The sequence below is a fragment of the Schistocerca serialis genome, chromosome 2 (genome assembly GCF_023864345.2).
Source record: "Schistocerca serialis cubense isolate TAMUIC-IGC-003099 chromosome 2, iqSchSeri2.2, whole genome shotgun sequence".
NCBI classification, from domain to species: domain Eukaryota; kingdom Metazoa; phylum Arthropoda; class Insecta; order Orthoptera; family Acrididae; genus Schistocerca; species Schistocerca serialis.
Genome location: NC_064639.1, coordinates 1131238750 through 1131250962, shown reverse-complemented (window position 1 = coordinate 1131250962; position 12213 = coordinate 1131238750). Strand labels below are relative to the sequence as shown.

General features: G+C 45.6%; 1 protein-coding gene across 6 annotated transcripts in view; it reads left to right on the top strand.

Annotated features, from left to right (window-relative positions):
• Positions 1 to 12213, top strand: part of LOC126458594 (inward rectifier potassium channel 4-like) — a 667556-nt gene that overhangs the window by 358308 nt on the left and 297035 nt on the right. Inside the window, exon 6 of one of the 6 annotated variants that reach the window (XM_050095744.1) lies at positions 4531 to 4556. The exons of the other annotated variants lie outside the window; for them this stretch is intronic. Coding sequence (XP_049951701.1) covers positions 4531 to 4541 — 11 coding nt within the window. The 3' untranslated portion in view covers positions 4542 to 4556. Of the gene's footprint in view, positions 1 to 4530; positions 4557 to 12213 lie in introns of those variants that run through there. 6 annotated transcript variants of the gene reach the window in all.

Genomic DNA, 12213 nt, shown 5'->3' with positions numbered 1-12213 from the left:
GCCTAGCAGATGGAAAAACGCGCAGGCGCACGGCAAGACAGGTGGGTCCCCACTCACAGCCTAGCAGATGGAAAAACGCGCAGGCGCACGGCAAGACAGGTGGGTCCCCACTCACAGCCTAGCAGATGGAAAAACGCGCAGGCGCACGGCAAGACAGGTGGGTCCCCACTCACAGCCTAGCAGATGGAAAAACGCGCAGGCGCACGGCAAGACAGGTGGGTCCCCACTCACAGCCTAGCAGATGGAAAAACGCGCAGGCGCACGGCAAGACAGGTGGGTCCCCACTCACAGCCTAGCAGATGGAAAAACGCGCAGGCGCACGGCAAGACAGGTGGGTCCCCACTCACAGCCTAGCAGATGGAAAAACGCGCAGGCGCATGGCAAGACAGGTGGGTCCCTACTCACAGCCTAGCAGATGGAAAAACGCGCAGGCGCACGGCAAGACAGGTGGGTCCCCACTCACAGCCTAGCAGATGGAAAAACGCGCAGGCGCACGGCAAGACAGGTGGGTCCCCACTCACAGCCTAGCAGATGGAAAAACGCGCAGGCGCACGGCAAGACAGGTGGGTCCCCACTCACAGCCTAGCAGATGGAAAAACGCGCAGGCGCACGGCAAGACAGGTGGGTCCCCACTCACAGCCTAGCAGATGGAAAAACGCGCAGGCGCACGGCAAGACAGGTGGGTCCCCACTCACAGCCTAGCAGATGGAAAAACGCGCAGGCGCACGGCAAGACAGGTGGGTCCCCACTCACAGCCTAGCAGATGGAAAAACGCGCAGGCGCACGGCAAGACAGGTGGGTCCCCACTCACAGCCTAGCAGATGGAAAAACGCGCAGGCGCACGGCAAGACAGGTGGGTCCCCACTCACAGCCTAGCAGATGGAAAAACGCGCAGGCGCACGGCAAGACAGGTGGGTCCCCACTCACAGCCTAGCAGATGGAAAAACGCGCAGGCGCACGGCAAGACAGGTGGGTCCCCACTCACAGCCTAGCAGATGGAAAAACGCGCAGGCGCACGGCAAGACAGGTGGGTCCCCACTCACAGCCTAGCAGATGGAAAAACGCGCAGGCGCACGGCAAGACAGGTGGGTCCCCACTCACAGCCTAGCTGGTGTAAAAACGCGCAGGCGCACGGCAAGACAGGTGGGTCCCCACTCACAGCCTAGCTGGTGTAAAAACGCGCAGGCGCACGGCAAGACAGGTGGGTCCCCACTCACAGCCCGGCCGGTGTAAAAACGCCTCATCACCATATAGAACAGATAGTGGGAAAAGCAGACACCAGACTCATATTCAACGGAAGAATCTTAAGGAATTGTAACTCATCCAGAAAAGAACTGGCTTATAAGGCGCTTATTCGCCCGATTCTTGAGTATTGTCCATCTATCTGGGATCCCTATCAAGGAGGAGGAGATTAGTGTTTAACATCCCGTCGACAATGAGGTCATTAGAGACGGAGCGCAAGCTCGGGTGAGGGAAGGATGGGGGAGGAAATCGGCCGTGCCCTTTCAAAGGAACCATCCCGGCATTTGCCTGAAGCGATTTAGGGAAATCACGGAAAACCTAAATCAGGATGGCCGGAGACGGGATTGAACCGTCGTCCTCCCGAATGCGAGTCCAGTGTGCTAACCACTGCGCCACCCCGCTCGGTCCCTATCAAGCAGGACTGATAAAGGGGCTAGAGAAGATCCAACAGTCAGCTTAACAGCTCATGCATCGTTTCGTCACGGGAATGTTTAGCTGGCGAGAGAGCGTTGCGGAGATGCTAAACAAACTCCACTGGCAGACGTTGCAAGAGAGGCGTTGTGCACAAAACGCCGTGGCCCTGTCTTCTAGCAACACCTGCTACGCGAAGTCTTAGTTACTGCAATTTGCTAAGAAATAAAACTCCGCTTCTCAGGGAATCTCCTCTCGAAGCACTGTAGGATGGTGTGGTCCGTGATCCATTCTGCTATTAAGGTTAATCTACTACAACCCATATGTGTCAGGTAGCCTTAGCTGGTGTAGAGTGTTCGTATTCTGCTTAGGTGGCACCAAATCTCCCTGGACAGAAATGACCCTGTAGCTGGTATAGTAAAATATTTGTATCCTCGAAGATACTTTTTTCTTTCCTTGTCGACGGTCTCCTGACTGGGTTGATGTGACCGCCCACGGAATTCTCTCCACTGCCGACCTTTTCATTTCAGAGTATTAATTGCAACCTACGCCCGCAATTATTTGTTGTAGGTATTCCAATCTATGCCTTACCCTTTAAGCCCCCGCTAGTAACATGAAAGAGTTATTCCCCTGATGTTTTGACGCCTGTTCTATCATTCTGTCCCTTCTTCTTGCCTGTGCTTTCCACACATTTCAGCCCTCGTTGATTCTGTGCAAAGCCTCGTCATTTTTTACCTTATCAGTCCATCTGATTTTCAACATTCATCTGTAACACTGAAACGTCCCCTTAAAAAAAATAGTGATTTACTGCGCTGGTAAACCTCTTACATTATTTGATTTTCAAACTGCTGAGCAAAACTGAACGTACTCAGACATTTCGCTCTTTACCTATTCTGATCAACACTAAATTGACACACGATATTTTTAGCGCAACGCAATCTGACTTTCAAAAATTACTACAAAAGAATGGCCCTGACTAACAATAACCTATACCTTTCATGAGTCGCTTACCTCACAAAAATCTTCGTTACTCGAACTACTGCAGTACAGCGTGCGCCTATACTGCCAGCTAAATAAAAGATTCTAACTATTGAAGTCACTAACTACTGGTAGGCATAGTGAGCAAATGAAAGATTTTGATAAAGAACAAACAATGTATTTACCTTAACAGTGTTCAAAAGACATAATACATACATCAGTTCATGATATCCAGTATTACAAATTTGCTGTCTCTGTCCAAATCATCCGCTCTCAAAACTCCGCCATTTCTCTCCCCACATCCACCACTGCTGGCGGCTCACCTCCAACTGCGCAACCCTACGCGCTGTTAACAGCCAACAGCCCAACACTACAATAGCGAATATTACAACAATGCCACCCAGCCACAGACTGCACACAGCACAGCCGGTGATTTTCATAGAGCGCGCTACGTGGCGTTTACAATAAGAAAACCTAAACAGCCTACTTACAACACCAGATCTCAAATGCTTCGATTTTCTTCTGTTCCGCTTTTCTAACGCTCCATGTTTCTCTATCATACAACGCTGTGCTGGAAATGTACGTTCTTACAAATTTCTTCCTCAGATTCAAGCCTATGTTTGATTCTAGTAGATTCTTCTTGGCCAGCAATGCATTTTCGGCCTGTGCTAGTTTGTTTTTTATGTCCTCCTTGCTTCGTCCCTATTGGGGTATTTTGCTGTCTAGACAACAGAATTACCTAACCGCATTTTGTTCGTGATCACCAATTCTGATGATCACTTTCTCACTGTTCTTTTTTCTGCTACTTCTGATTACTTTCGTCTTTCTTCGATTTATCTCAGTCCATGTTCCGTATTCATTAGACTCTTCATTCCATTCAACATATCCTATAATTCTTTTTCACTCTCACCAAGGATAGTAATGTTGTCAGCTAATCTTATTATTGATATCCTTTCACCTTGAATTTTAATTCCCTTCTTGAACCATTTTTCCATTTCCATTATTGCTTCTTCGATGTATAGACTCAACATTAGGGGCGAAAGTCTACATCCCTGTCTTACGCCCTTTTTAATCCGAGCACTTCGTTCTTGGTCTTCCAGTTTTACTGTTCCGTCTTGGTTATTGAACATACTGTACGTTATACGTCTTTCCCTATAGCTCACCCAATTTTTCTCAGTACTTCAAACATCTTGCACCATCTTCCACTGTCGATCACTTTTCCCAGGCCGACAAATCTATGAACGTGTCTTAATTTTTCTTCTGTTTTGCTTCCGTTATCAAATGGAACGACAGAATTTCTTCTCTGGTGCCTTTACCTTTCCTAAAGCCAAACTGATCGTCATCCAACACATCTTCAATTCTCTTTTCCATTCTTCTGTATATTATTCTTGTCAGCAACTTGGATGCATGAGCTGTTAAGCTGACTGTGCGACAATTCGTGCACTTGTCGGGTCTTGCCTTCTTCGGAATAGTGTGGATTCTGGTGGTACATTCCCAGTTCCATAAATTCTGCACACCACTTTGAGTAGTCGTTTTGTTACCACTTCCCACAACTTTAGAAATTCCGATGAAATGTTATCCGTCCCTTTTACCTTATTTGATCGTAAATCTTCCAAAGATCTCTTAAATTTTGATTCTAATACTGGAACCCCTATCCCTTCGCTGTCGACTCCTTTTTCTTTTTCTATCACGTCATCAGAGAAGCCCTTTCCCTCAAAGAGGCCTTCAATGTACTCTTCACACCTTTTCTATTTGCATTTAACACTGGAATTCCGGTTGCAGTCTAGATGCTTGCACCCTTTCTTTTAATTTCACCAAAGTTTATTTTGACTTTTTTGCATGCTCAGTCAGTCGTTCCGAAGGATCATTTCTTTGGGATTTCTTCACATTTACCGGCAGGCGCGGGGTAGCCGCGCGGTCTGAGGCGCCTTATCACAGTCCGCGCGCCTTCCCCCGTCGGAGGTTGGAGTCCTGACGTCTGACGTCCTTAGCGTAAGTTAGTTTAAGTTAGATTAAGTAGTGCATAAGCTTAGGGACCGATGACCTTAGCAGCTGGGTCCCGTAAGACCTTACCACAAATTTTTTCACATTTACCTTTCCCAGCCGTTTGTCATTAGCTTCCCTGCGCTTCTAAGTGACTTGTATTTCCGTAATTCCGAATTCCCTGAACATTTTTAGTCTTCCTTCTTTCGTCGATTAACTGGTGTATTTCTTCTGTTACCCATGGCTTCCTCACAGTTACTTTCCTTACACCTATAATTTTCATTGAAACTTCAGTCATTGGCCTTTTTAGAGATCTCCATTTCTCTTCAGCGAACTGCCTACTTAGCTATTCAGTACCGCAGGGTCTACAGCTCCAGCGAACTTCAAACCGAACGAGGTGGCGCATCGGTTAGCACACTGGACTCGCATTCGGGAGGACGACGGTTCAGACCCACGTCCGGCAATCCAGACTTAGGTTTTCCGTGATTTCCCAAAATCTCTTCAAGCAAATGTCGGGATGGTTCCTTTCAAAGGGCACGACTGATTTCCTTCCCCATCTTTGACACAATCCGAACTTGTGGTCAGTCTCTAATGCCCTCGATGTCGACGGGACGTTAAACCCAATCTTCCCTCCTTCTTTTTTTCGAACTTCAAGCGTATCTCTTCATTCTTTACTACTTCGCATGCCACTGCTTTGCGCATTGATTCTTTCTGACTGGTCTCTTAAACTTCAACCTACTCTTCATCGTTATTAAATTATGATCTGAGTCTATATCTGCTTATGGGTAAGCCATATAGGCCATACAACTCAATATCTGATTTCGGAATCTCTGCCTGACCATGGTCTACACTAACTGGAATCTTCCTATACCGCCCAGGCTTTTCCAAGTATACCTCTTCCTCTTGTGCTTCTTGAACAGAATATTCGTTGTTACTAACTGAAATTTATTGCAGAACTCAATTAGTCTTTCTCCTCTCTCATTCTCGTAACCCTTTCTTCTACTCCTTTCCCCACAATCACATTTCAGTCCTGGATGGCCATTAGATTTTCATCTCCCTTTCCGTACTGTATTATTTGTTTAATGTCTTCTTATACTTTCTCGACCTCTTCATCTTCTGATTGAGACTTAGGCATGTATACCTGAACTACAGTAAATCAATGTTGGTTTGCTCTCGATTCTGATGTAACAACCCTTTCGCCGAACTGTTCACAATAACTCACTCTCTCCCCTGTCTTCATATTTACAACGATTCCTACTGTCATTATACCGTTTTCTGCTGCTGTTGAAATGACTCTGTACTCATCTGACCAGAAATAATTGTCTTCTTTCCATCTCACTTCACCGATTCGCGCTGTATCTACAATGAGATAAAATTATGTCGTGCTGAGCCTACAATGTGATGAATATACGTATAGTGACAACTGAAACTTTGCCGCAGACCAGGTCTGCAGCCAGACCTACAGGCTTGACTTTCATTTGTATCTGTAATAGTCCTAATGTATGTGAAATGAGTTAAATCTGCTGAAATTAAATTAACGGATCAATGGGGATGCAATCAGTGAATATGCCACGGCACGAAATGACATCACTGTAAACCATTCAGATATGCTATAGCAGCGGAAATCACAGCTGGAAACATCAGCTGCGTTAAAAGTTTTTGAGTCAGGTCTAGATAAGTACTCAGACAGTCTAGTAGTTTAGGCATCTGTTCTCGTACAGCCACCCTGCTGTCACATGCATAACCATCACATTTGAGGTTCAGCGTCTTTGAACGGTCTGCACTGGTATTATTTTCAATGATTTCATCCCCATACATCCATTCATTTTATTTCAGCGTCTATAATTCATTTCATAGCATAACGGGCGATCAAAAGATTTCCGTTCGAAGACTGTACAGTCAAGTATCGCTATGCCAATCAGGTGAAATCACCGTGAGCTTTGCTCCGTCAAGACGTTCGGAATGTCACTGCCTGCTGCACATCCTCGTCCGACAGGAATCCTTGACACTTCAAGGCTTTTTTTAAGGGACCCAACGTGTGGTAACAGCTTGGGGAGAGATCAGCGGTATAGATCCGGTTCTAGACCGCCTCCCACTGGAGTTGGCGTAAGTTCTGCGTTACGGCATTTCCGATCTGTGGACATACGTTATCATGAACTTGATGCAACAATCCACAACTGTGATTTTCGACAGACGTGCTGCCCCATATTCATTCTTAATTCTATGACGGATTTCTACCGGTCTGTTTCCTTCGGCAGCCAAGAAAAGGACAGCAGCACGTCGGTCCTGTTTGGACGCATTTGGTAATAACGTCGCCACAGTTTACGTTTCCGAATTTACCGCACGCACGTCGGAAAGACACGAATGTCACACTAATCCCTTGGTTATTTGTCGGTGTTTATACACCCGCATCAGAGTTGCGCTAAGTGTAATATACGCTACAGCAACGCCCTCGGACGGAAACGTTTTGATCACCCCCTTACAGAAAGCCGTTCGCGCTTCGCTCTCGCAAAAGCCGTGTCATCTTTCGATAATACCGAGCGAGGTGGCGCAGTGGTTAGCACACTGGACTCGCATTTTCCGTGATTTCCTTTGAAAGGGCAGGGCCGACTTCCTTCCCCATCCTTCCCTTTCCGATGAGACCGATGGCCTCGCAGTTTGGTCTCTTCCCCCCAAATTAACCCAACCCCCTTTAAATGATATCTTCATTTGCATCTATACTCCCTGAGTCACTGTGAAGCATGTGGTAGAGAGTAGTTTTTATTGTACAGTGCGTAAAGGCTTCTTTCCTATCCATTCACGGATGGAGCTTTGGAAATAATGTAAAGAAAATTAGGGTTTAACGTCCCGCCGGAGCACTGGAAGAACACTACTTTGAAGCCTCTGTGCCAGCCGCTATTTTCCTAATTTTATCTGCGTGATGTCTAAGAGCCGGCTGAGCAATATCCATAGGTCTTACCCCAAAAGGCGCTTCCAGAAACTTCCCACGCATCATCTGCGAGCTGTAGGGACCGTCGAGTGCCTGCCACCTAAGGTTTCTTGACACTTCTGTTACACTCTTTCTTTCAGTCTGTTAACCCGTTGTATGTGTCCAATACAAGTGACCAGTACTCTACTACAGGCCGTAAAAGTGTTTCGTAAGCAATTTACTTTGCACACAAATTGGAGATTCCCTGTATCGCAGACTGTCATTTGCTGTGTCGCTGTGTACGCTGCAGTTTGTTTGGTCATCTGCTGCCATTGCAGGGTACAAGGCGAGACGAGACAATGGGATTCGTTCCATAAATGTGATGTAAAAAGCCCAAATGTACTACAGTATTGGATTCACAACACACATCAAGCGCGTAATGAACTTCTGGAGAAAGGACGAGCCTACCTGTTCATTTATTACGTTTTTGTGAGACCTATCAGTTCATCATTTTTACGGATGGCTGACTGTGAGTGTGAGTGCATTTCAAAAGTTTCCGCAGGCAACCAGTGTTGGTGATGCAGCGAATGATCTCGTATACCATAACCTGGTGAAAGGTAAAAGTGAAGAGCACATAGCAGTGGACAGTGTCAAAGAGGTACAATAGTTTCGGAGGGCGCGTTTGGCTACACTATCAGTAACGCCACCTCTCCCCTCCACTCTCGTCGAATGAGATAAGAATAGTATCCATGCGCGCTTTTTTCTCGGGCTTTGTAAGCATGTAGTCACGTTTTAATGAGTGGTCCTATCGGATCATAGATCAAGTTATTGGAATGGAACAGTTTAAATGGTTCAAATGGCTCTGAGCACTATGGGACTTAACTTCTGAGGTCATCAGTCCCCTAGAACTTAGAACTACTTAAACCTAACTAACCTAAGGACAGAACACACATCCATGCCCGAGGCAGGATTCGAACATGCAGCGAGGTTCCGGACTGAAGTCCCTAGAACCACTCGGTCACAGCGGCCGGCTGAGTGTGTGGAATTGAGACTATTTGCATCCTTACTGCCTTCAGAAAGTTCAAGCCCTTAGTCCAGAAGTTTTTCGCGCTGCATTGACTTTTGCCAGTGCCTTTGCAGAAGAGTGCCATTCAACCTGAATTCCCATACATCGTACTTTTTAAGGATGAGGCATCCTTCGCAAGGGAAGGTGTATTCAATAGCCACAATCCGAACGTGTGGACACGGAAAAGTCGGCACGCCGCCTTTGTTCGTGGTCACCAAGTGTGCTTCGCTGTCAACGTTTGGGCTGGTTTGCTAGGCGATAATCTGACTGGTCCATAAATGCTATCCTGAGACGACTCGCTGCAAACACGTATTCGATATTCTTAAGGGAAACACTGCCACAGTTTGTGGAATATGTCTGACAGAGCAAGTGGTACCAACGTAATGGTGCACCTGTGCACTTCGCTCATGCAGTGCGAAGTCATTTTAATGAGGCCTTCGCCGAGAACTGGATAGAACGATGGGCGTGTGGTATGGCTTGCAGATTTTTGCGGCTTGACGGCCGTTGATTTTTTCGTCTGTGGACGCTTGAAATCTGTTGTGTACGTCAAACAGCTTTCGACACCGATAGAGAGATGATTTCGCGAATGAAGACACCTCTGACGTAAACTCCATTTTGTCAGGTTTGTTTGAAAGGGTGCGACAATCGCTTAGGCGCCGTTGCACGGCTTGCATTGAAGCAGGACGAAGCAGTGTCGAACAGTTTTTGTTACTGTTTGCAAAAAAGTTAGTGAAACATCAACCGCGTCTCTGTTTTACGTTAATGTCACGAAGAAACTGAAAATGTTGCCCTTCAGTCCTGCTACCATGTGGACTAGGATGGTGGGCTGTATGCCTACCTTCCCGGCGACGCGCGGTGCTGTTAAATGACGCCCAGCGCCGAACGGAAAGGGATACAGCTTGGTGCCTACAAGAAAGTTGCTCGTTATGACCCAATTTACCAGCTCTCTCATATTTTACATTGATTTTAGAAACACACAGAAGTAATTACCAGGGTTTTATTAAAACGCCGTCAATTCAAATGGCCAGGACGAATCATAAGCGTCAGAACATATGGTTTTTAAGCTATTGTTACCACTATTCCTGTTGGCATTTATATCCCAAAAATAGTAATTATTTATTTCCGATATTTCGTTAATTAGGAATGTACCGTCGAAATCAAGTAATAACGTAAATTTACTACAATATATTAAAAAACTATCGACACCAATAAGAAGAGTGAAAAATTTAGAAATGTCATGTCTGGATATAGTTTAGTGTAGAATTTAAAATATTAAACGTAACGCCGTATTGTATGTCCGTACGTCGTGAATTAAAAACGAGGCGGAAAATGTCAATAAGTTGCCACTTTATGTAAGTAAGATATCACAAGAAGTTCATGGCATACATAAATAGAATATATGTCAAAATGTATTAATTGTGTGATAAAAAATATGTTTCATTTGTGCTGAAAATTTCGCAAGTTAAATACAGTGGTGTGACAGTCGACAGGCTATACAATGGTGACAGAAGCTGCCCCACCCGTTACAAAGAGAATTACCTCCTGAAAAAGAAAAATGTGTCATGTCTCAAGGAAGGAAGATTAGAGTTAAACGTGACGTCCAGAACGAAATCATAAGAGATGGCATAAAAGCTCAGGTCTAACCCTGTAGCCTTCCTTCCCTTAGCGATCGTGCTCGGTTATGGGATTGTTAACAGAGAGAAGAGGTTTCGTTGCGAAATGGGACTATGTTGCGCAAACGAAAACGAGTCTCGTTCTTTTACGAATACTAAAATTCTTCGATTTAAAGTGGCAAAATATAGCTTTGAAAGAATAATTGTACCGGTGCATATCATTTGGTACGTAACACACTTCCTAACAATGCCTGGATCCAACATACATGTTTAAAGGTTAAATTTATTCCACATTCATACTGAAGTTTGCGAGTGCTTTAATGATTTCCAAATTGCTAATCTATCACAGAACGATTGTCCACGGTAGCCTTTACAATTGTTCAAATGGTAATACGTGTCGCTAACGGGTGCTATTGACTGAGAATTACGACAGCAATTGACCACCGATTTCACATGTAATAGACGCACCCCCGCAAGGCAGCTCTGCTTTCGTTATGACGCCATTAACTCCGTACAAACTCAATAACTACAACTATTTTTAGTATTTTAAACGGAAAACGAGAAACAAAATCATTTTGTTACGCCTACATTACAGTATCATCGGTTCGTGAATCCGACAGTAGTAGACCCGGTAGTGACCAAAATTATTTTCTTACAGCTCACGCGCCACAGTCTGTAGAGAATGTTGAAGCCATAACAATTCTCAGCAGTGTCCCTCAGAGGCGCAGAGCTCCAGTACTGATAGTTTGTTTCGAGTTGCGGCTCGACACATTTCCGGCAGCGACTGCCTTTGCAGCAGCCTGACAGGAAACAAACAGTAGGGCCTCGTTAGATGGCACGAGGTTCGCGCCAATCTGCGGGACTGGTGGGCGCTCTCGCTTTCCGTAGCTGCGAGTGTTAACGCTTCGCGAAAACTGTATACGAGTCGGTTTCTGGGTCAGGATGCAGCCCAGCTTTTACGATCAACAACCGCCGACACGTCTGCCCCAGAAATCGCGCATAACCGGCAGCGCGCCCCCAGCTGCCGACGACCGCCTATGCAGCGACGCACTCAGCGCTTGTTTGGTTATTCACTAATTTGTTCGGTGATTTACTCTTGTCCGATTAGAGCCCTGAGGGCCTCTCTTGCATCCCACTAGGCACTTTACGTCACAGAATATGGATATACCGTACAATTCGATACAGTTCCCAACAGTCGTTTAACGAACAAAGTAAGAGCATATGGACTATCAGACCAATTGTGTGATTGGATTGAAGAGTTCCTAGATAACACAACGCAGCATGTCATTCTCAATGGAGAGAAGTCTTCCGAAGTAAGAGTGATTTCAGGTGTGCCGCAGGGGAGTGTCGTAGGACCGTTGCTATTCACAATATACATAAATGACCTTGTGGATGACATCGGAAGTTCACTGAGGGTTTTTGCGGATGATGCTGTGGTATATCGAGATGTTGTAACAATGGAAAATTGTACTGAAATGCAGGAGGATCTGCAACGAATTGACGCATGGTGCAGGGAATGGCAACTGAATCTCAATGTAGACAAGTGTAATGTGCTGCGAATACATAGAAAGAAAGGTCCCTTACCATTTAGCTACAATATGGCAGGTCAACAACTGGAAGCAGTTAATTCCATAAATTATCTGGGAGTACGCATTAGGAGTGATTTAAAATAGAATGATCATATAAAGTTGATCGTCGGTAAAGCAGACGCCAGACTGAGATTCATTGGAAGAATCCTAAGGAAATGCAATCCGAAAATAAAGGGAATAGGTTACAGTACACTTGTTCGCCCACTGCTTGAATAGTGCTCACCAGTGTGGGATAGGGTTGATAGCGGAGACAGAGAAGATCCAACAAAGAGCAGCGCGCTTCGTTACAGGATCATTTAGTAATCGCGAAAGCGTTACGGAGATGATAGATAAACTCCAATGGAAGACTTTGCAGAAGAGACGCTCAGTAGCTCGGTACGAGCTTTTGTTGAAGTTTCGAGAACATACCTTCACCGAGGAGTC